Genomic DNA, 21,452 nt, shown 5'->3' with positions numbered 1-21,452 from the left:
CAAACATACATCTGGCCTTTTATTATACAGTATGATTTCTTAAACTAATTTATGCTTTAGTACCCCAGTCAACATCACTGGCCTAATGCCAGATGTGGCTTCCACTTCTTTGAATTCTTGGTGTGTCTTCAATACTCAGAATTATGGAGATTGCAGGTTCTCCTGGCAGTTTAGCTTTAATTCTCTGCTTATCCACACATAGGCAATGTTTATACACTCTTTGCTCCCTTTGCCCACCATTTAATCAGTTGAAGGCCTCTTTCTACATGCCAGTGTTGTAGTGTATCAATACGTTTTAAAGATTCAACAATTGAAGCTTTAAGGTAATGGTGATGCTTGTTTCATTGTCATCATTTAGGTTTTGATACAGAGGGTTTACCATCCGCTGTGTGGCCAGGGGGAGAAACAGAAGCCCTTACACGTCTTGAAAGGCATTTAGAAAGAAAGGTAATTCTGTTTTGCACAGAAAAGTGTAGATTAATGCCTCATTGCTTATTCCAAAGGCTTCAAAGCTGTTTGATAACTGTAATTAAATGAACCATGTTTGCAGTACATTTGCTTGTTAAGAAAACTTGCATTTAATCTATATAGAATTCTTTGTTTATGGGTTTGTGGATCAACAAAGCGTAGGCATATGGAAAGCGAACACATGACCTTCGACTGAAAGTTGGGTCCCACATCATGCTGCTTCGCAATCTCGACCCACCTAGGCTGTGTAATGGCACAAGGCTGTACATTAAAAAATTGCGGCCCAACATAATTGAAGCAACAGCGTTGAGCAGGAAGGGAAAAGGAGAAGATGTATTCATCCTCCACATTCCACTCATTCCGACAAACATGCCTTTCAGTTTCAAGCACCTACAGTTCCCGGTCAGGCTGCCATTCGGTATCACAATCAACAAGGCACAGGGCCAGTCAATCAAGTGCACTGGTATTGACTTGCAATCTCCATGTTTCTCCCATGGGCAGTTATGTTGCGTGTTCTAGAGTGAGTTCCCCAAATCAGTTGTATATCTTAGCTCCAACTGGAAAAACAAAAAATGCTGTTTATGAACATGTACTTTGGTAATATTAAACTTCAGGCCCAAAGTTGTTGGCAACTTCGGCATCATGCCACCCATCATGCTGCTCAGGAATCTCCTTGTTGTTCTCACGTACAGTTATATGTTTCAGCATGAGTTTTAAAGAAGAACAAAAAATTGCGTTGTGTAGTGTTTATGAGAAAACATTTTGAAAATATTAACTAATCAAAAAATGGAGTACCTTTTTTTCACCTTTCTTAGGAAACCTTTCTTAAAAGTGTAAAGCTACCTTATGGTATTTCTAACAAATAGAACCTATGAGAAAATGAAATCCCCGGCAACGCCGGATATATAAGCTAGTATTTTTATAAATCTTTAATTTGATAACAGGTCCCTTCAAAGTACTTTCATATCTACATCAGTATAACTTCTAGCTTTACCCACAATTCATAAAGAACCGTTATCATCATTAAAATGTTTGTTTAGGTTTTACTTTTTTTCTATTGATAAGTTTTAATACTATTATATGGAAATAACATGTATATATGTTGCGATTTAAGAACTTCATGAGGTCCTCCAGACTTAGTTTCAACTAATGCTTCCCGGGGGCTATTGGCATTCCTATTATATTTTGATATGGTTTCATGCATTACATTTATACAGCATCCAGAATAATCTTGAAAGCCTTCTAAACACGTGACTGCAGTATCACAGACATGAAGGAATTAAGTTGTTGTTAAAATTAAGATATCATGCAACATGAGTTCATGTGTAGTAGAGTAAGTGTTCAAGAGATTTGCCATTGCGTCACCGTTTTGGGAATGTAGTTTTCCTACAAAGTTAGCAGACTTGATTTGTGTTTCCTAATCACACACAAAGGCTATGAAAATCGGACTCCACTATTGCTTTAACTGTTATTCTGCAAAGACAAATGTTTAAACTCATTTTTCCTGTTTATAGGCATGGGTAGCTAACTTTGAAAGACCTCGAATGAATGCCAATTCCCTTCTTGCAAGTCCTACAGGGCTAAGTCCATACCTAAGGTTTGGGTGCTTGTCATGTCGTCTCTTCTACTTCAAGCTTACAGATTTGTACAAAAAGGTAACATTCAAATTCCACATGTTATCATAAAATTGTTTATTTTTTAACAAATGTATTGATTTTCTGTTTATATTTTAAAGGTAAAAAAGAATAGCTTGCCACCTCTTTCACTCTACGGTCAGCTGCTATGGCGAGAGTTTTTCTACACGGCAGCAACAAATAACCCTCGTTTTGATAAAATGGAGGGAAATCCCATCTGTGTTCAAATTCCTTGGGACAGAAATCCTGAAGCGCTTGCCAAGTGGGCTGAAGGAAGGACAGGTTTTCCTTGGATTGATGCGATTATGACTCAGCTTCGCCAGGAAGGCTGGATCCATCATTTGGCACGGCATGCTGTTGCTTGTTTCCTGACCCGGGGTGACTTGTGGATTAGTTGGGAGGAAGGAATGAAGGTACATTACATTTGTAATTCTTATTAAGCCTCTCTGAAATATGTTTACAGCCGGTATGGTGAACTATGCCTTGAAGTTAAGCTTGTGTCAATTATAAAAAAGAGTGCCACCTTTTAACCATCTATTTGTGATATTAGGTCAAACAGATTTATTTCTTATTTTATTTATTTAATGGTTTATTTTATAACACACCTAATACCATACCTGAGTTTGGTTTCTAAACGCAGATCGGGGATTCGAGCCCCTGTTGCTCTGCGTGGTCTTGCTTCCAAGATTAGCCTGTTGCACCTGTGCTATCCTTGTACCAATGTTTGTTTTATTAACCATTTTACACCTTTTCCCTTTGTGTGAAAAAGATTTAAACAACAAGTTTGTAAAATATTGAAAAATAAGGAATCACAATACCTAGTAGAGATTGCTAAGGTAAAGCGAGCAAGTGAAAAAACAGGCGCAGAAGGAACCTGTCTGAGATGTGTAGACTAAACAGCGGGATACCTCAGCACATTTCTGTAATGTCACCCTTTGCCAAATGATAGCTACTCCTTCCAATATTCTTTTCATTGGATATGGTCTATTTTATTGGTGCATTTTGAACGCTAGCTTGAAGTTTTGTTTGTAGCTGATTCAAGGAGGACCTAAGGAGTGGGGGCTATAGATTGACTTGCTTGACCATTTTCCTCTCTTGCTATAGTTAGCAATTGTAGTAGGGGCTTCATAGGCAACATTGCTCTGCTGGATCTTTAAGAAAATCTGTGTTTGCTGCTGTAACTTAAGGAAATTGATGTAAGAGGAGAAACATTGTCATTACTCTGTCATTCTGTATCCTCAAGGCTGTGACTGTGTTCTACAAGAATGTTCCTGGACTAAGACCAGAAATATTACTTGAAGCACATGTCCATGTTGACAGATATCCCCAGTTGAACAAAATGTTATCACCCTTCTAAGGGTGATAATTTATTTTGTTGTTTTGTTCCCTGTCAAATTACAATAAAACACTTCAATGTGTCAGGAATGGCTGGAGATGTCTTTGGACCATGCATGTATTCCACAATGGCAAATATTGAGTGGAAGTTATTTACTACTGCCAAACTTTCCCTTTTTATCCTTGAATATGTCGGGTCTAAAAATGCACCCCGGTGTGGGTCAGTCCATTTTTGTGGGGTCCTCCTGCTGCTGTTTGCCACATAGTGAATTGTATGTTTTTTCCTTCCAACTCCAGCCTCTGTAATGGCACTTGCACCTGCTTGCTGAGCCTGCAAAATAGCTTGGTTGTAGCGTGCTACCAGTTACCTAAAGGCGTGATAGTCCTTTAACCAGTATGATTGTTATCATTTAGAAACATTGTACTCCTAACCCACCGTCCCCTTTCCTGCATACTTATGGGACATTCCTCCGTTATGTGGGACGGGACCGTAGCACTTTGTAAAAGCATCAAAAAAAAATGTGCAAACATGTTAGTCCTTCCTCTCTTTCTACGCGGGGTACGGCACGCGGCCGTAACCCCGCCCATCTTAGATCCACCCTGCACATCGCCCATCAGTCCTTTTCTCCGCTCGTTCAGGACTGGACGCACTTGCATCTGCGGAAGAATTTCTTCCCTTTTTTCCTCCTCTCTGGCTCTCGCAAGCGATCGCGTAGTGGTCTGTCTATGTCGTTTCAACTACATTTTCCAAATTGTAACTCGTGTCAGCGGCGCTTCGCGAGGGCGGACCCCTATCCTCTCTGTTTAGAGTGCTTGGGTCCCGATCACCGTTGGGACTCCTGTTTCTATTGTGATTCCCTTTTGGTCCAGGCCCTTCAATGTCGGTTAGAGCGGTGGGAGGAGGTTTTTCAACGCACTCCTCCTATGCACTTTCAATCCTTCATCGACGAAAAGAAGAAATACCCGGTGAGTAGTTTACTTTTCAGAGCACCCCGGCCGGGGGACTCCTTTCCGGGGTCTTCCCGGACTGGGAGGAGCGTCAACCGCTCTGTTACGAGGGCTTGCCCTGAGGTACCTTCTGGGCCTAAAAAGTTTACCAGAGATTTCTCAGAGGGTCTCCGTAAGGGGCCTGTGGACACCGGATTACAATCCGAGGCCCCTCCTGTGGGGGCTGCGTGTAGAACTAGTTCAACCAAGTCGTGGGGTACCAGAGCTTGCTCTGAGGCCTCCTTATCGGCTTCCCTCAAAAGTACCAGGGTGCGCCCCGAGGCCTCGACTGGGCTTGGTAAAAACCAAATGTATGTTCGGATGCCGCTGTGAAGAGGCTTCCACCGGACTCAGGTCCGAGGTCCCTCGTAAAAAGGCTAAGGTGACCAACAGTTCTGAGAAGCCTGAGGAGGCTTTATCGGTGAAAGGTCTTTCTCACCGGTCCCGCTTTTGTGGCAACACCAGAACCGTTGAGGGGGCAAGGGGTGAGCTTTTGAATCAAAGTTCCTCCTTTACCGGCAGTGCCGAGGTCCTTCCTGTGAAGGCTAGTTTGGCTATTGGTATGTCGCAGAAACATTCCAGACCGCATAGTGTCGGCTCAGCTGAGGTTCCTTGTGTAAAGGCTAAAATGAAGACCCCCGATGCATCCGTGGGGACCCCTGCTTCACTTCACTTCCACTCATGCCGCAGTTCCCCTCAGGTGATAGCAAAATGGCGGCCGTTCCCGCCACAACCACAGCGGCCATTTTGGGTTCTTCCCCTACAGCTACGCCATCGGCCGCAGGTGTAGGGTTTGGTCCTTTGGGTGAACATAAGATTCCTTGTGCGCATCCTTTTCGTCCAGTTTACGACTGGAACGCTCGGATGCCTATTCCGCACATCTCGCTACCTGTGGGTTTGGCACCCTTGATTTATGTGGACACCTCTGGGGATGGGCCTGTTTGGCAACCCTTCCCTCTACGTCCCTGGAATTATCCTCCTCATGAGAAGCCTCCTCCGGCTGCTCCAAAGCCTTCCCCGGAGGACGCTTTTTTCGGCAAGTTTCAGACGCTCATGCGTACCGACCCCATGAGGGAGTATTTTAAGGGTCTTTTTAGGGAAATATGCCCGCCTGCGCCTCCGGCTCCACCCGCACTCCCGGTGGTTCCGCCGGCGCCGCCTTTGCCTTCTGTTCCTCCCCAACCCTTCCGCCCTTAATGTGATGCTGGAAATGCATCGGAGGGACAGGGCCTCCATATCCTTGTGCTTTACTGCCTTTTTATCGTGTGTTCTGTTGTTTTTTCCGCGCAGGAGTTCATGTGGGACTCCTGGCGGTGCAGCTCTCTCTCTTTTGGTTTGGTGAACAGACCCATGGGATACTCTTACGGCACCCATGGGTGGGGGTACAACCCTGTGCCCCTAGTGTATGTTTTTGGGCACCTGTGGGTGGCCCGCAGAGCAGGGTATGGGCTGGTGGCAGCTCCATGCTGACTTTGACAGGTGCGCTGAGTATCCTCCATTTTGGGATCCCCAGGCCCTGCCATTGGAATCAGTTGATTCCTGATGGAAAACTTGATGGCACCTGTGGCCTCTTGCTTTCTGTTACCTATTACCTTGTTTTCCCAAAGTCCTGGGAAGCCCTGACTCTGTCCCTTCCCCCTGACTGACTGTTGCGTGGAAGTGCCATATATGGTGTTGTTGTGAAGTCCAGTCCAGCCTGACTGGAGCCTTCCCAGTGATTGTATGTTGTGGGTACCTCGTGTGTGTGGGACCTGGGTGAATGGAGTGTGTGACCAATTTGCACTTCTTCTTTTGGTTGTCTGGTTTCTGGTATGAGAGACAAAGATTGAGACAGCCCTGCCCGAAACTGGCCTGAATGCAGTGTGTAGTGTTGAATGGCTGGGTACTTGTCCCAATCCACATTCCTTGTTGTGAGTGTCTGCGAGGGAGGAGGATGGCCTGAATGCACTGTGTGCCTGATTGGCTGACTGACTGCATGAATGCCCTTCTGTATGATTGGCTGCTGAGTGTGACCCAGCAGTGTGGATGAAAGACAAGATAGTATATCTGAGGACCTCTCACCACTGGAAATTGTTCAGAAGCGTTCAGAAGCTGTGTCTATACTTGAAGAGTTACTGGAACTGCTGATCAGCTGGAAGAAGAAGACTTGCTGTTGCATTTGCTTCGACCGATCTGAAAGCTGCCGAATCCGTCGAAGACTGATCCGAGAGAGGACCTGGTAAGGCACCCTCTTCCCGTGCTCCGAGGGACCATCGAGCACCGCTAAACCTTCACTGAAGCACCCTGGACGTCAGACCCTTGAAATGCTGCCGACCGGAGACGGGGACCGCGGAGGAGATCGAAGTGAAGCACCTGGACATCGCCGCCGTCGAAGTCCATTGCCGTCGACCAGGGTTCGCAGGTTTGTGTAACCGTCGAAGTTGTGTTGCCCAGACGCGGGGACCGCCTGACGCCGTGCCACCGACGACCGGAGCCGCCCGCTCCTTTGCCTAAGAACATTGAATCGAAGGACTCCTTTGTCCGCACCGTCGACCACTTTATCCCGCCGGAGAAAGTCGAGGACGACCAACGCGCTGAGGAGAATCCGCCGGTGAGTTTCCTGCCACCTCACGACCGCAAAGACTTTGACGACTCAACGCTCTTGCTGGGCTACAGTTCTTTACACTCTTTACGGTCCAGAACTATCGTCACCGAGGTGCCCCGCACGCCTCTTCCTTGCAGGACGCCAACTCTTCCATCGTTGACGAGCACCGCTCGGATCGAAGCTGCCGCCTCATCGACACCGTTCTACCCTGTTCACCGTCGGATGTTCGACGACCCGTGACTTCTGCTTTAAAGGGAGGGCACTGAAGAACGGTCATCGATTCCCCGATGCCGAACGCCAAGTTCACTTTCCTCGACGCCTCTCGATGATCCGTGACTCCCACTTTAAAGGGGGTCACTCAAGAAGGATCTGTTGACGCCTCTTCGAAGAACTCTACTCCACCAGGTACATTGGGGGGAAAAACATTATAGCAGGGAATAAGACTATTGAACAATATATGGACTGGGCTTGTGCTATATATCTTATTTTACAGGTTGCCCAGGTGGGGGGATCTCCACACAGAACTGTGTCTAGGTAACAAGGCCAGTATTCTGCCAATTGTGTCAACCATCTTGCTTTCCCGCCTCTCTCTATTGGATGGTTTCCTCTTTATTGATCTGTGTGACATTTTTACATGATAGTTGATGCACTTTAATGAGATCTAATATTGGTGGTACCACCTTAGAATTGTAGATATTTACCATTGTTGATTTTCCTGAGCACAAAGTGAGTTATTGTGATAGTGTACATAACCTTTGAATATTGATTATATAAAGACTGTGTTTTCAGTAATACAGTGTGTGGACATTCCTTTGTGGGGGCTTGGGGACTACACTGTACTTAAGAACCAGCCTGCATCACCTCCCGAGAAGCTAGGCCTTGATTGCTCGTCCATTGCTACCATAATAGAGAATCTTGGCTGGGGTCTTCTGTGCCTCTCCTCTACCATATAGAGAACATAAGTACAGACACCCCCCTCCAGTCTTTACACTTACCCCCGTTGTCCCCGGTGGACAAGACGGTGCCTGGCGCAGCTCAGCAAGACCCTGGCATGTCGGATGATGCGCAGGGCGATCAGGACAGCGAAGACCAGCCCCGCTCTATTCGAGCTTTCCACGACCGGGTACTGGACATGATGTGTCTATTGGATGTCCCAGTGCCCGAGGCACCCGCTCCGCAGGAGGGTGTGCTTTCGGAGGCATTCACCTTATCTCCTTCGGAGCGTACCGGTCTGTTCTTGCAGAAGAACGTTCTGGCCGAGGACCGTAGAGTTTGGGAGAAGCCACACTCTGGACTCTTCGTCAATAAGAAAATTGAAACGCGATACAGGTTGCATTCTTCAGAAGAGGTGGCCCTAGCGTCTTATCCGCCCCCCCCTCCTCCACGGTGGTGGCTGCAGCCACTTTACAGTCCAGGCCTGCAGCATCCTCTTCTACGACGGCTACTTAGGTCCTGGGGAAAGAGGACAAGCTCCTCGACTTCCTCGGGAGAAAGGTTTTTGCTAACTCGGCCCTTCAGCTTCGGCAGGCCAATGCAGAATTGGTGTTAGCGGGGGCGAATATGAAATGTGGAAAGGTCTTTCGGAGTTCGAGGAATTCATTCCGATCGAGAAGCTGGAGGACTGAAAGGCAGGATTGTCCGATGCCAGGGTCTTGGCCCAGGATCTCCTGGAGGTCGCGGCTCATCACAACAACACTTCGAATCGGGGTCTTATGCTGGGAGTTAATACCTCTGAACATGCGTGGTTGCATGCCACCAAGTTCTCAAAGGAGGTGCAGGACAAGGTGTTGGACCTGCCGTTTGATGGTAAGGAGCTTTTCCATTCCACAACGGATGTGGAACTGACCAAAATGCAGGACAGCACCCAGACAGCTAAGTCCTGGTCCGTCCTGGTTAAAACTTCTTTTAAAACCCAGAGACCGTTGTCGCAAAGCCGGCCGTCCTCTGGCTTCAGAGGGTTTCTAGATCGGAAATCCTGCAGAGCGGATTCTCCTTCGGGTAATAACGGCCAGAGGCAGCAACAGACTCGTTTTTCTCCCGCTCCTCAGCCTCTTCCTCAGGTTCAGGTGGTAAAACCACTGAAAGCCTGCCAAATGAGGGTTCTCCACGCTCGCACGAGACCCCGGTGGAAGGACGCATTGCGTCTCATTGGGAGGCATGGCAGTCCTTCACCGAGGACCGGTGGGTCTTGTCAGTCGCTCAGGCGGGCTTCCGCTTACCCTTACCCCCTACCCCGCCCTTCAACCCTCCTTTCCAACAGTCAGGGTCGTCCTCCCTAGTAGCCGAGGTTCAGAAACTGCTGGACCTCAGAGCTGTGGAACCTGTTCCCCTTGTGCCAATTCAGGCTGGCCTGCGCACCATCCTAGACCTTTCCCATTTCAATCTTTTCCTACCCCAAGCGAAATTCAAGGTGATTACGCCCAGCCAGATTCGGTCCTCTTTGCATATGGGCGATTGACTCAGTGTGGTGGTCCTTCAGGGTGCGTAAATGCATATTCTGATCTGGAATCCACACAGGAGATATCTCAGTTTCTCCGTGGGAGAGGAGCACTACCTGTTTTGTGTGCTTCTTTTTGGCCTCAGCTCGGCGCCGCGTGTGTTCACGAAGATGAGTTCTGTGATTGCGGCCTATCTTCGTCTGCAGGGTACCCATGTATATCCATATTTGGATGACTGGCTCTTACACTGCCCTTGCCCGTTAAAAGCTGTGTGCAATCTTCAGTCTCTCCTTCAGCACTTGGTCCATCTTGGGCTGCTGGTGAACTGGCGGAAATCTTCCATGACGGTCTTGCAGGACTTGATTTTCCTGGGTTTTCGCTGGAACACGATCGACTGCAGAGTGTACCTGACCGGGGACAGAATGGTGGATCTGTTGGCCACGTGTCAGATGTTTGCGCAGTCGGAGAGCATGTCGGCCTGGTGGTTCCAGAGGCTTCTGGGCCTCTTGGTCTCATGCGTGTTGGCTCTTCCTCTTGCTCGTCTCAAGATGAGGCGCACTCAGGTGGCTCTTCGGAGTTCTTGGCGTCAGGCTGTGGATCCGGACTCCGAGTTGATCTTGATTCTGGCTTCCATGAGAACGGCCCAAATAACATGTGGAAACTAGAGGGTAATTTAACGACCCAAAAGGAATAGTCCCCCTAAAATCTAACGAGAATACAAAAAACAAAATATTCCTTTAGCCATGAGAACGGACTTGGAGTGGTGGTCGTCTTTCAGCAACCTGTCAGTGGGTGCAGGGTTTCAGGGTGGAGTGCGACGTTGGACCTTCTTCAGGTCTCGGATCTTTGGTCGCATCAGGACAAGCTCCTCCACATAATACATCTGGAGCTTCTGGCAATCTTCCTAGCGCTCAAGGCGTTCAGACCGATCATTGCCAACAAAGTGGTCCGTATGCGCACGGACAATGTGGTGTCAATGTATTACATCAACAAGCAAGGGGGCACCAAGTCTCCCCCTCTCGTGGACCTGTCCATCCATATTTGGGAGTGGGCGGTTCGTAATGGTGTCTGGCTAGTCGCAGTACACATTCTGGGCCAGCTAAATGTCACGGCAGATGCCCTCAGTCGGCGGACGATGGTCAGCTACGAGTGGGAATTGAAGGCAGAGATTCTCTCCTGGATTGTCCTGGGTTGGGGCACTCCAGAAGTGGACCTCTTCGCGACAACGGCAAACAAGAACCTTCCTCTGTATGCCTCCAGAAACGGGCTGGGAGCCTCCTCTCTGGGGGATGCTCTCGAGATTCCATGGCACAACATGAGGGCCTATGCTTTCCCGCCTCTGCCTCTGATTCATCAGACGATTTGTAAGCTGAAGTTCTCCAGCATTGGATCTTTCATGGATTCACATGCTTAGAATATTCCCCGTCGTCAGGCTGGGAATCCCCGGTACATTATATAGACCCTTTCCCGTAGGAAAACTTTTTCGACGCTTATGCGTCCTATCCACCTCGTTCTGTATCATGCGTGCCCGCACCGTCAGGATGTCATGATATAAATACAGGACCCGCCCCCGCGCTCCCTCAGATTTCAACCGTCTTTCAAAGTAGTGGGATCCTCGTGATTACTGCTAGTGGAAACTAGGTTGTTTTTTCTGTTTCGCTTCGGCGACGTTCAAATTCTGGAGAATTATGTCTGGAAAAGCGTTATTTCGCCCTTGTGCGACATGTGGCCTCAAAAAAGTTTATGAAGGAGATGCCCACATGGATTGTATCTACTGTCTCCACCCGCACCACACGGCGGATACATGTGAGATATGCCAGGGTTTCTCCCAAAAAACCCTCAAGGACCGTAAAAGAAGGCTGGTCGACTGGCTTAATGACGGAGCGGGTGCCTACCCGGCTTCGGAAGTTGGCTCCACGGCCTCCAGGAGCAAGTCGGAACCTCCATCGAAAAAGGTACGGCCAGCAGAAAACCGCGCTGAGGACAAGCATAAGGGGAAGCATGCTGGGTCTTCCTTATCACATAAAAAGCCCTCCTCCTCCTCATCATCTAAGACGGAGAGGCAAGCGCTGTCAAAATCCTCCTCAGGGGACCGTCCCAATTACGCTTCAGCCGGGAAGTCGGCATCGAAATCGGCGACGAAGTCTAAGGGCTCGACGACGACTACTTGCTCGTCGACCTCGGTGTCATTGACGATGCCTATTACCGTTCAGGCAGCAGCGGTTGGGATTCCTTCGTCGACGGAGACTCAGTCTATGGCTTGGCTGCCAGAGGTCTATGACCCGATCCCCCCTGAAGTCTTACTGCAGCCAGACACGGCCTGCTCGGCGGAAGGAGAAGGTGGCACGGTTCTGCAGCCATCGGATTTAGGCTTACGGCCTTCCACGTCGGCGACGACGACGAGTGCGAGTGGGGGTATGGTACCTATATCATCAACGTTACTGACCCCCCAGACAGTTTTGTCTCTGGATGTGCTTAATACTCTTCAGAAGCTCCTGCAGCGGCTGGATACGCAGATCCCTCAACCTGGGACTTCATCGTCACCTTTTTCTGTACCTTCCGTCGACGAGCAAACTTGTGCGGCTCGCTCGACGACTAAAAACCCATCGGCTCCCCAGGCGGTAAAAGATCGTCCTCGAGCGCAGGAGGAGGGTGAGTTGTCGGAGTCCGATTCTATACTGGGTGACTCAGGGTCAGACATCTCCCTGTCACCGTCGAGGGACCCAACATGGAATTCGGATGTAGAGGTAGAGTCTACGAGGAGCCAGAAACAGCCATCTCCTCCGGATGATGTGGGAGCCTTCCATGCAATGATGGGAAAAGCTTGTTCCGAGTTCGGCTTGATTCCTGAGGAGCAGAAGAAAGACTGTTTCCTTTTTGACCATATGGGTCAAAGGAGAAAATCGGTATTTGCCATCCCAATTCTGGACCGCATGTGGCAAGAAGGTCTCAAGACGATGCGCCATCCGTTCTCGGAGCCAGCTATAAAGGGGTGGATTGAGAAAAAGTTTAAAGCTCCGGAGTCCACTCCAAAATGTCTAACATCACAACCTCTGTCTGACTCGGTGGTGTCGGCGGCAGCGGCTAGGAAGGCCAGGGTACAGCAAAAATGTTCTACTCCACCAGAAAGCGAGGCTAGGAGGCAAGACGCCTTTGGAAAAAAGGTGCTCTCGGTCGGTGCGTCGACGGTAAGAGCAGCCAATTCCTTAGCGATCGTGTCACGATACGATAGAGAAATGTGGCACAAACTAGCCCCTATCCTAGAACACCTGCCAGACGAACACCGGAAAGCAGCCATGTTACTGGTGCGGGATGGCGAAGAGGCCTCGAACCACGCAATCAATATTGCAGTTGACCTAGCAGAGTCTGGCTTCAAACAAATCAACCATGGCGTAGTACTTCGTCGACAAGCGTGGCTCAAATGTCCTGAAGTCCAGTACAAAGTCCTTGACATGCCATGTGAAGGGGAACACCTGTTTGGCGAAAAGGTTGATGAAGCATTGAAGGGGATGAAGGAAGACACGGATACTGCTAGGTCCCTCGGCGCCCTCCAAACGGGTAGAAACTTTCGCTCTTTTCGCCCCTTTAGGGGTGCTTCTGGAAACTCCCGCTTTGGAGCCTCGAGGGACCGTGGATTTAACAGGCCCTCGTACTCTTCACAAGGGTTCAGACGAGCGTCCCAGTCGGCACGTAGAAGCAGAGACTATCAAGCTTCCAGGCGGCGAGGCTCGGGTCCCTCGTCGACGAAGAACAAGCAAACCAGCAACCAATGACGGCCTTCGGAACGTCCTGGGGGGCCGAGTCTCTCATCACTTCGACCAATGGAAATGCATCACCACAGATCGTTGGGTTCTGGACACGATTCGCATGGGTCATGCGCTACAATTCAAAGACAAGCCTCCACGTCTTCCGCCTGTATTTTCGACCCAGCCCCACCTCCGAATCCTACGACAAGAGGCGGCGCTTATATTGCGAAAAGGAGCGGTAGAGAGAGTTCCTGTGGCACAGGAAGGACACGGAGTTTATTCCCGGTTCTTCGTTGTCAAGAAGCCAAATGGAAAATGGAGGCCCATTCTCGACCTGAGGGTACTCAACAAATGGCTAAAGAGCCTAAAATTCAAAATGCTAAAGCTCCAGGAGGTTATCAGGTCGGTGCAACCCATGGATTATCTATCGTCACTAGACCTTCAAGACGCCTATTTTCACATCCCAATACGCCCACGACACAGGAGATATTTAAGGTTCGTCGTCGGGAGAAAGCATTTTCAGTTCAAGGTCCTCCCGTTCGGGCTCAAGTCCTCCCCCAGGACGTTCACCAAGTGCTTGGCCCCTATAGCGGCCCATTTAAGGAAGGATGGTCACCATGTCTATCCATATCTAGACGACTGGCTGGTCAGAGGTTCGTCCAGGGAACAAACACGAAACAGTCTAAGGGCCACAATGTCCCTTTTACAGGAACTGGGCTTCGCAATAAACTTCAACAAGTCCTCCGTAGAGCCTTCGAGGACCTTGGTCTTTCTAGGAGCGGAGTTTCATACACACACAAGCCTGGTGAGACCATCCAGCGAAAGAATTCAGAAACTTCAAAGCAAGGCGTCGGAATGGAGATGCGGTACCAAGGTGTCGGTGCGCAAATACATGTCCCTGCTAGGGACCATGTCGTCCTGCATTCCGTTGATAAGCAACTGCCGTCTGTTTATGAGGCCTTGCCAGGAATTTCTAGCGGACCGTTGGGCGCAGAGCCGAGGTCGCTGGTCCGACAGACTGGTCGTCGACGAACAACTAGTACAAGCACTCTGCTGGTGGAGAGTGTCTACTCATCTAACGAAAGGAATGCCTCTACCGGAACCGGAGTTCCAAAAGACGGTGGTGACGGATGCATCGCTGAGCGGATGGGGAGCTCATCTGGATACGTTACAGGTACAAGGCCAGTGGTCGTTGCAGGAGTCCTCCCTGCATATCAACCTGCTAGAACTGAGAGCAGTGCGATGGGCTCTGAAATCTTTTCTTCCTCAACTGAGGGACTCGGTGGTGCGTGTCATGACGGACAACACCACTACGATGTTCTACTTGAGGAAACAAGGAGGGACACGTTCCAGGTCCCTATCGACGGAGGCACAGAAAATCTGGCATTGGGCCCTACAACACAACATGCAAATCTTGGCGTTCCACCTGCCAGGCGTGAGATTTGTGGAAGCCGATGCCCTCAGCAGAGAAATGAACGAAGTTCACGAATGGGTGCTGAACGACCAACAACTACAGCAAGTATTCAAGAAATGGGGACATCCTTCCATAGATTTGTTCGCGACGAAGAACAACAGGAAATGCCATCAGTACGCAAGCAGATGGCCTCAGCAGGGTTCACTGGGGGATGCGTTCTCCTTCCCATGGTCGAACAAATTCCTGTACGCATTCCCTCCATTTCCCCTTGTCCGGAGGACGTTGCAATGGATCCTCAGGTACCCATGTCGGGTAATTCTGGTGGCCCCGTACTGGGCCAGACAAGTGTGGTTTTCAGACCTGCTACACTTGGCGGTGGCGGAACCGATGAGATTCCAGAAGACCCCCGACCTTCTGTCTCGACAGGAGGGTGTCGTTTGGCATCACGACCCGGACAGCCTCAAGTTGACGGCCTGGCTCCTGACTTCGCAAAATTCGGTCGGCTAACGATTCCGGAGGACTGTCGGCGTATCCTGCAAGCGGCAAGAGCGCCTTCCACAAACGCCTCATACACGTAACAATGGAGAAGTTTCTGTCAGTGGTGTGAGGATCAACCAGGTTTGGCCCCGCAATCGATTAAGCCGGAACAGCTCCTTCCATACTTGCTGTTCTTAGCTCAAAAGGGCCTATCGGTATCGTCAATAAAAGTACACCTGGCCGCCATTTCCAGGTTTACTCGTCGACGGCATTCGGCACCATTGTTCAGCGACCGTCTGATTAAGCACTTCCTTAAAGGCCTCTTTCGGAGTTTCCCTCCAGAGAAGAAATTTCCGCCAGAGTGGAGCCTCAATCTGGTCTTAACGTCTCTTATGAAGCTTCCTTTTGAGCCAATGTCATCATCGTCTCTAAAGTTGTTGTCGTGGAAATTGGCCTTCCTGGTGGCCATCACCTCAGCCCGACGTATTTCAGAAGTTCAGGCTCTAATGGTAGACCCACCATACTTACGATTTTTCAAGAACAAGGTAGCCCTTGCCACTAACCCACAGTTCATACCGAAAGCTCCTTCGGTGTTCCATAAACACTCCTCTATTGTGTTGCCTACGTTTTTTCCGGAACCATGCTCGGGAGCGGAGCGCATGTTACACACATTGGATGTAAAAAGGGCTCTCAAGTTTTATCTTCATCATACGCAACCATTCAGAGAAACGAGACAACTGTTCGTAGCCTATGGTTTGGGTGCTAGAGGAAAAGCCATTTCAAAGCAAGGACTGTCAAGATGGGTGTCATCTACCATTTCGTACTGCCATTCCAGGGCAGGGAAGCCTCTTCTACGACGGCCAAGAGCTCATTCAACTAGAGCAGCGGCATCGTCGACGGCACTGTGGGCCGGAGTCCCTCTGGGGGACATCTGCATGGCGGCTACCTGGGCGGCTACACACACCTTTACCCGCCATTACTGCCTGTCGCAGCAACATGCCGAAGATACCCGGATGGGACAGGCGGTGCTCCGACACCTATTCCAATAAGGTAAGCCCCGACTGAGGGGTTGCATCCTGTGGAATTTATGACTGTATGTGGTTCGTTTTCCTATGTTAACGATTACTAATGTATACATGATCATAGGGAACGGGCTTTGCGAAGAAAGTATATGGGTTTGCATGCACGCCTCCTCTCTTGGGGGTGTACTGCTATGTAATCTATTCTAAGCATGTGAATCCATGAAAGATCCAATGCTGGAGAAGGGAATAGTTTCTTACCTGTAACTCCATTTCTCCAGCATTGGTATCTTTCATGGATTCACATGCGCCCACCTGCCTCCCCTGAACATGCAAACCGGTTCCCCCACTACTTTGGGGGCCGAAATCTGAGGGAGCGCGGGGGCGGGTCCTGTATTTATATCATGACGTCCTGACGGTGCGGGCACGCATGATACAGAACGAGATGGATTGGACGCATAAGCGTCGAAAAAGTTTTCCTACGGGAAAGGGTCTATATAATGTACCAGGGATTCCCAGCCTGACGACGGGGAATATTCTAAGCATGTGAATCCATGAAAGATACCAATGCTGGAGAAATGGAGTTACAGGTAAGAAACTATTCCCAACTCGATGAACTGTTCTCTTCTGCTCATAGCCCCGTGGTGGCCAGCCAGGTTCTGGTTCTCAGAACTTCAACACCTGTCGGTGTATCCACCGATCAGGCTACCGGTGAGTCCCGACCTGCTTCATCAGGATCAACAGCTGTGGCATCCCTCCCCACAATCGTTCAGCTTGGCGGCATGGTGCCTGAGTTCAAGTCATTAGAACATCTCAACCTGTCTGAGGATAACATGCGTATTATTAGGGCAGCCAGGAAACCCTCAACAAGGTCTCAGTATAGAAGCAAATGGTGCTTAGACAAACAGCTGGACCCAAGGGCGGCTATGATTGACACTGTGTTGTCTTTCGTGTCCCACCTAGCAGAGTCGGGCATTCAAGTTCTGTCTTGCAGAACCTATCTCTCAGTGGTATCCGCCTACCTATCCACGGACCAATGCTCTTTCTCTCTGTCTAATCCATTGATTAGGAGACCTTTTGCAGGTTTGACGTGCCTTTATCCCCCGGTTCACAAGCCGCACCCGGCGTGGGATCTGAATGTGGTTCTTACGGTGTTGTGCCATAAACCTTTCGAACCAATGTCCACAGTGGACCTCAAGCACCATTCGTGGAAGGTGTCCTTTTTGGTTGCTGTTACTTCAGCAAGGCGTGTAAGTGAACTCCAAGCTTTATCGGTGGAGCATCTCTTCTTGGTTTTCCACAAGGATAAGGTTGTCCTACGGACAAATCCTTCTTTCCTGCCGAAGGTGGTCTCTGATTTCCATCTAAACCAATCGATCTCCCTACCGGTCTTCTTTCCAAACCCTGCTTCAGAAGTTGAAAGGGTTCTGCATTGTTTGGATTTGAGAGGGGCTCTTAAGTTCTTTCTAGACCGAACATCTGAATTTAGGAACTCTTCTCAACTGTTGGTGACCTTTGGTAATCCACAAGGTAAATAGGCCTCTAAGGCGATTATCTCCAGATGGATCGCTGCCTGTATTGCGGAGGCTTACACTGTTCAGGGTCGGCAGCCTCCGAAAGGGATTCATGCGCACCTGGTGCGGGGCAAGGCAGCTGCGGTTGCCTTTCAGAAATATGTCCCCTGGGAGACCATCACAAAAGCAGCTACTTGGGCCTCCCCATCGGCTTTTTGTAAACATTATAGTGTATACTTGAGCTCCAGGGCTGATGCTCAGTTTGGCCAGGCTGTGCTGAAGAACCTTTTTCAATAGTATTTTTTTCCATCCACCCGTAGTTCCTGTAAGGAGTGCTTGGGAATCTCCCATAAGTATGGAGGAAAGTGGACGGGATGTAGGAGTATAACCAGGTTACTTACCGTAGTGACCACCTTACTCCTAGTCCATAGTCCCCTTCCGCATACGCACGCCCACCGCCCCCTCTAATAAGGTTCCTCTAGTATTGGTTAAAGGTCTGTGACCTGGCGATCGAAAAGGACTGATGGGCGATGCGCAGGGCGGAGCTAAGATGGGCGGGGTTACGGCCATGTGCCGTACACCACGTAGAAAGAGAGGAAGGACCAAAAGGTTTGCAAACATTTTTTGATGCTTTTACAAAGTGCTCTAGTCCCGTCCCACAGGACGGAGGAATGTCCCATAAGTATGGAGGAAAGGGGACTATGGACTAGGAGTAAGGTGGTCACTACGGTGAGTAACCTGGTTATTTTTTGCCATCATTTATGTTCTTAATGGTGCTTCTGTGGATGATTAATGAGCATAGAGAAAGCTCATAGTGGTATACTTTTGTAAACAAAAAAGTGGTGAAGATCCATGCCATGCGTATTGATTTTTCAAATTAGAATGGAATATCATTTCTTGTAAGGATCATTATAACAAATAATGCTACATCAGGGTATTGGTATGAATTTTCCCAATTTTGTTGCAGTCCCTATAATTGTTGATTTGCAGAATGATTGTGTATCTTAAAATGTTGATACATTGAGTTTCTTAAAGTTTGTGTGTGTCCTTTGTCAGGTTTAACAACCTTAACATTTTCCAAGGGTACATTTGGATCGCTAGTCCACCATGGTCAGTAGTTATTGACCTTTGAAAATCTTTTGATCAAGAAGGAAACTGTCTACCTTCCCGCCAGTTTTGGGAAACACTTGTGACTTTAGACGGAGTGGCTACATCATTTGTGATGAGTTTCCTTATTCAAAACAAAAAACATTATTTGCTTAACTATGTTAAAGAATTGGTTGTCATATAATCACTCTGACTTCTTGTGGATGTGAATGCGGCTAGTTGGAAATGTTGTATTCAAATCTGGTGGCATTTTCAGAAAGCTCCTTTGATACAAAGGAGGGGTGATCAAAATAGACTGGATAGAGGACATTTATGGGAGGATAAGAGAGGAAGGTGAAGGAATGCAGTTCTGTTTGTTTTATCACAAACATGTAGACAGTTAGATCATGCCATGTATTTCAGCACAAGACTGTATAGTTATTGGCAAACTTTTTTTCATTAACCCGATCCTTTAAAATTTAGCAGATGTACCTACTTTTTTAAAATCAAAGATCTAAGGTTTATTATCAATAATGCACCTGGACCCACGTTAGCCACCAAGCACGTCCCTCCACGACTCCTAACCAGAAAGCAGATACACATTTCTCCCATCCTGATGCGCTGGCTACCCATCCCAGCCAGAATAGTAGTTAAGACTGCCTGCATTACCTATAAGGCAACCACCACTCAAAAATCTCCCCACTTAGCTGTAAAACGCTGTAGCCCAAGTAGGTCCTCGCTAGGGTCAAGACAAAACCCGCACGCAAGGAAACAACAGGAAACAGACCTTCTCTTGCTACACCCCAGGCTACTGGAGCACCACTCTTGTGGCAACCCAGAAAAAACCAACACTCTTGCAGTTCAGGAAGGACTTTTCAGTCTGAGTACCACATATGCTAATTGCATTCCCGCATCACATCATGCATCCATGGTGGAACATTCCATGCAACATATTGTAACTCCACACATTACCGCATTCGTTACCCTTATCGACATGTACCGCACACATTTGCTTTATAGCTATGTTGAACTATAGAAAACTCCAAATACATTTACAAAATAAACCACTGTTGCATTTGGGAGGCTCCATGTATGTATATATTGAAAGGCTCTGTTTTCCATGGATTTTTTTTGGTTGTGCTAATCTTGTACTTAAAACTCATGATTTCTGACCTCTAATGTTTGTAATGTATTTAGGACACAGCAATATGTGGGCTGGGGTTCTGTTGGTGAGGATATAGGAATGCATAACACTGTTTTGTCTGAAATACCTTGCTCGTTTGAATTCAAGTTGTTCACCACAGTGTGGGACAACACGAATGGAGCATTATTGTGATAGTAAAACCATTATTCTTTATGCCTCAAGAGTGAATAAATACTATTTGCACCTAATTGGTGGATGTGCTTGAACTAATAAGGTTTGTGTGCGTTTAAACAACTACTCCTTGAATAATGCAAGTAGGCATGTTCTAAAATCCCAGTTCTAGATCGAAATGTATATCATAGATCACATTTTGTATCAGTATAAATTGGCATTGCCAGATGGTCATCACATAATCTGAGAATGCTTTAGAAATTCTAAACCTGTACAAGCGGTCATTTGATTTTGTTTTGAATTTTCTTAAAGGTTTTTGAGGAGTTACTCCTTGATGCAGATTGGAGTGTGAATGCTGGCAGTTGGATGTGGCTGTCATGCAGTGCTTTCTTTCAGCAGTTTTTCCATTGCTACTGTCCTGTGGGTTTTGGTAGAAGAACCGATCCAAATGGCGACTATATAAGGTAATTGATATTATACATTGTGAAGTAATGAACAGAAATATGAGCAGTAGCTATCGTCCCTTCTATGCATTGTAGAAGTAAATATCATTATTATTACTCTTGACTTCGCCAGAATCCATGGGCCTCATTACGAGATTGGAGGTATCTCGTAATGGTATCCCGTGTCCGGTCCCGTTCAATGGGGACTTACCGGTCTATTATGACCTTTGTGGGACCGGTAAATCCCCATTGAAAAAGCTCACGTGCCGCAGTTTCCCTCAGGTGATGGCAAAATGTCGACCGTTCCCGCCACGACCACGGCGGCCATTTTGAGCACTTTCCCTACAACTACGCCGTCGGCCTCAGGTGTAGGGCCTGGTTCTGTGGGTGAACATAAAATTCCTTGTGCGCATCCCTTTCGGCCAGTTTATAACTGGAATGCTCGGATGCCCCTTCCGCACAATGTTTCGTTGCCTGCGGGGTCGGCACCTTTGGTTTTTGTGGACACTTCGGGGGATGGACCTGTGTGGCAACCCTCCCTGTTACGTCCCTGGAATAATCCTCCTCATGAGAGGCCTCCTCCGGTAGCTCCAAAACAGTTCCCGGAGGACGCCTTTTTCGGCAATACTCCTACGTCCCGTCCCCTTTCCGCCATACTTATGGGACATCTCTCCGTCCTGTGGGACGGGACCGGAGTACTTTGTAAAAAGCATCAACATTTTTTTTTAAAATGTGTCCCTCCTCTCCTTCCTGCGCGGGGCCGCCCACATTGGCTCTGCCATGCGCATCGCCCATCAGTCCTTTTCTCCGCTCGATCGGGGCCAGACGCACTTGCATCCTCGGAAGATTTTCTTCCCTTTTTTCCTCTCTGGCTCTCGCTAGCTTTCGTTTACTAGTCTGTCTATGTCTTTCAAATTAGACTTTCCAGATTGTTCATCGTGTCACCGTAGCTTCGCGAGGACGGATCCCCATTCTCTTTGTTTAGAGTGTTT

At 48.3% G+C, this 21,452-nt stretch overlaps 1 protein-coding gene across 1 annotated transcript in view; it reads left to right on the top strand.

Moving 5' to 3' along the window:
* CRY1 (cryptochrome circadian regulator 1) overlaps window positions 1-21,452 on the top strand; it is a 232,938-nt gene that overhangs the window by 89,671 nt on the left and 121,815 nt on the right. The window contains exons 5-8 of the mRNA XM_069628274.1: window positions 359-447; window positions 1,983-2,123; window positions 2,204-2,515; window positions 20,330-20,481. Coding sequence (XP_069484375.1) covers window positions 359-447; window positions 1,983-2,123; window positions 2,204-2,515; window positions 20,330-20,481 — 694 coding nt within the window. The remainder of the gene's footprint in view (window positions 1-358; window positions 448-1,982; window positions 2,124-2,203; window positions 2,516-20,329; window positions 20,482-21,452) is intronic.

This window comes from Ambystoma mexicanum, chromosome 12 (assembly GCF_040938575.1).
Source record: "Ambystoma mexicanum isolate Mex_15411 chromosome 12, UKY_AmexF1_1, whole genome shotgun sequence".
NCBI classification, from domain to species: domain Eukaryota; kingdom Metazoa; phylum Chordata; class Amphibia; order Caudata; family Ambystomatidae; genus Ambystoma; species Ambystoma mexicanum.
This window is presented reverse-complemented; position numbering and strand designations above follow the sequence as displayed.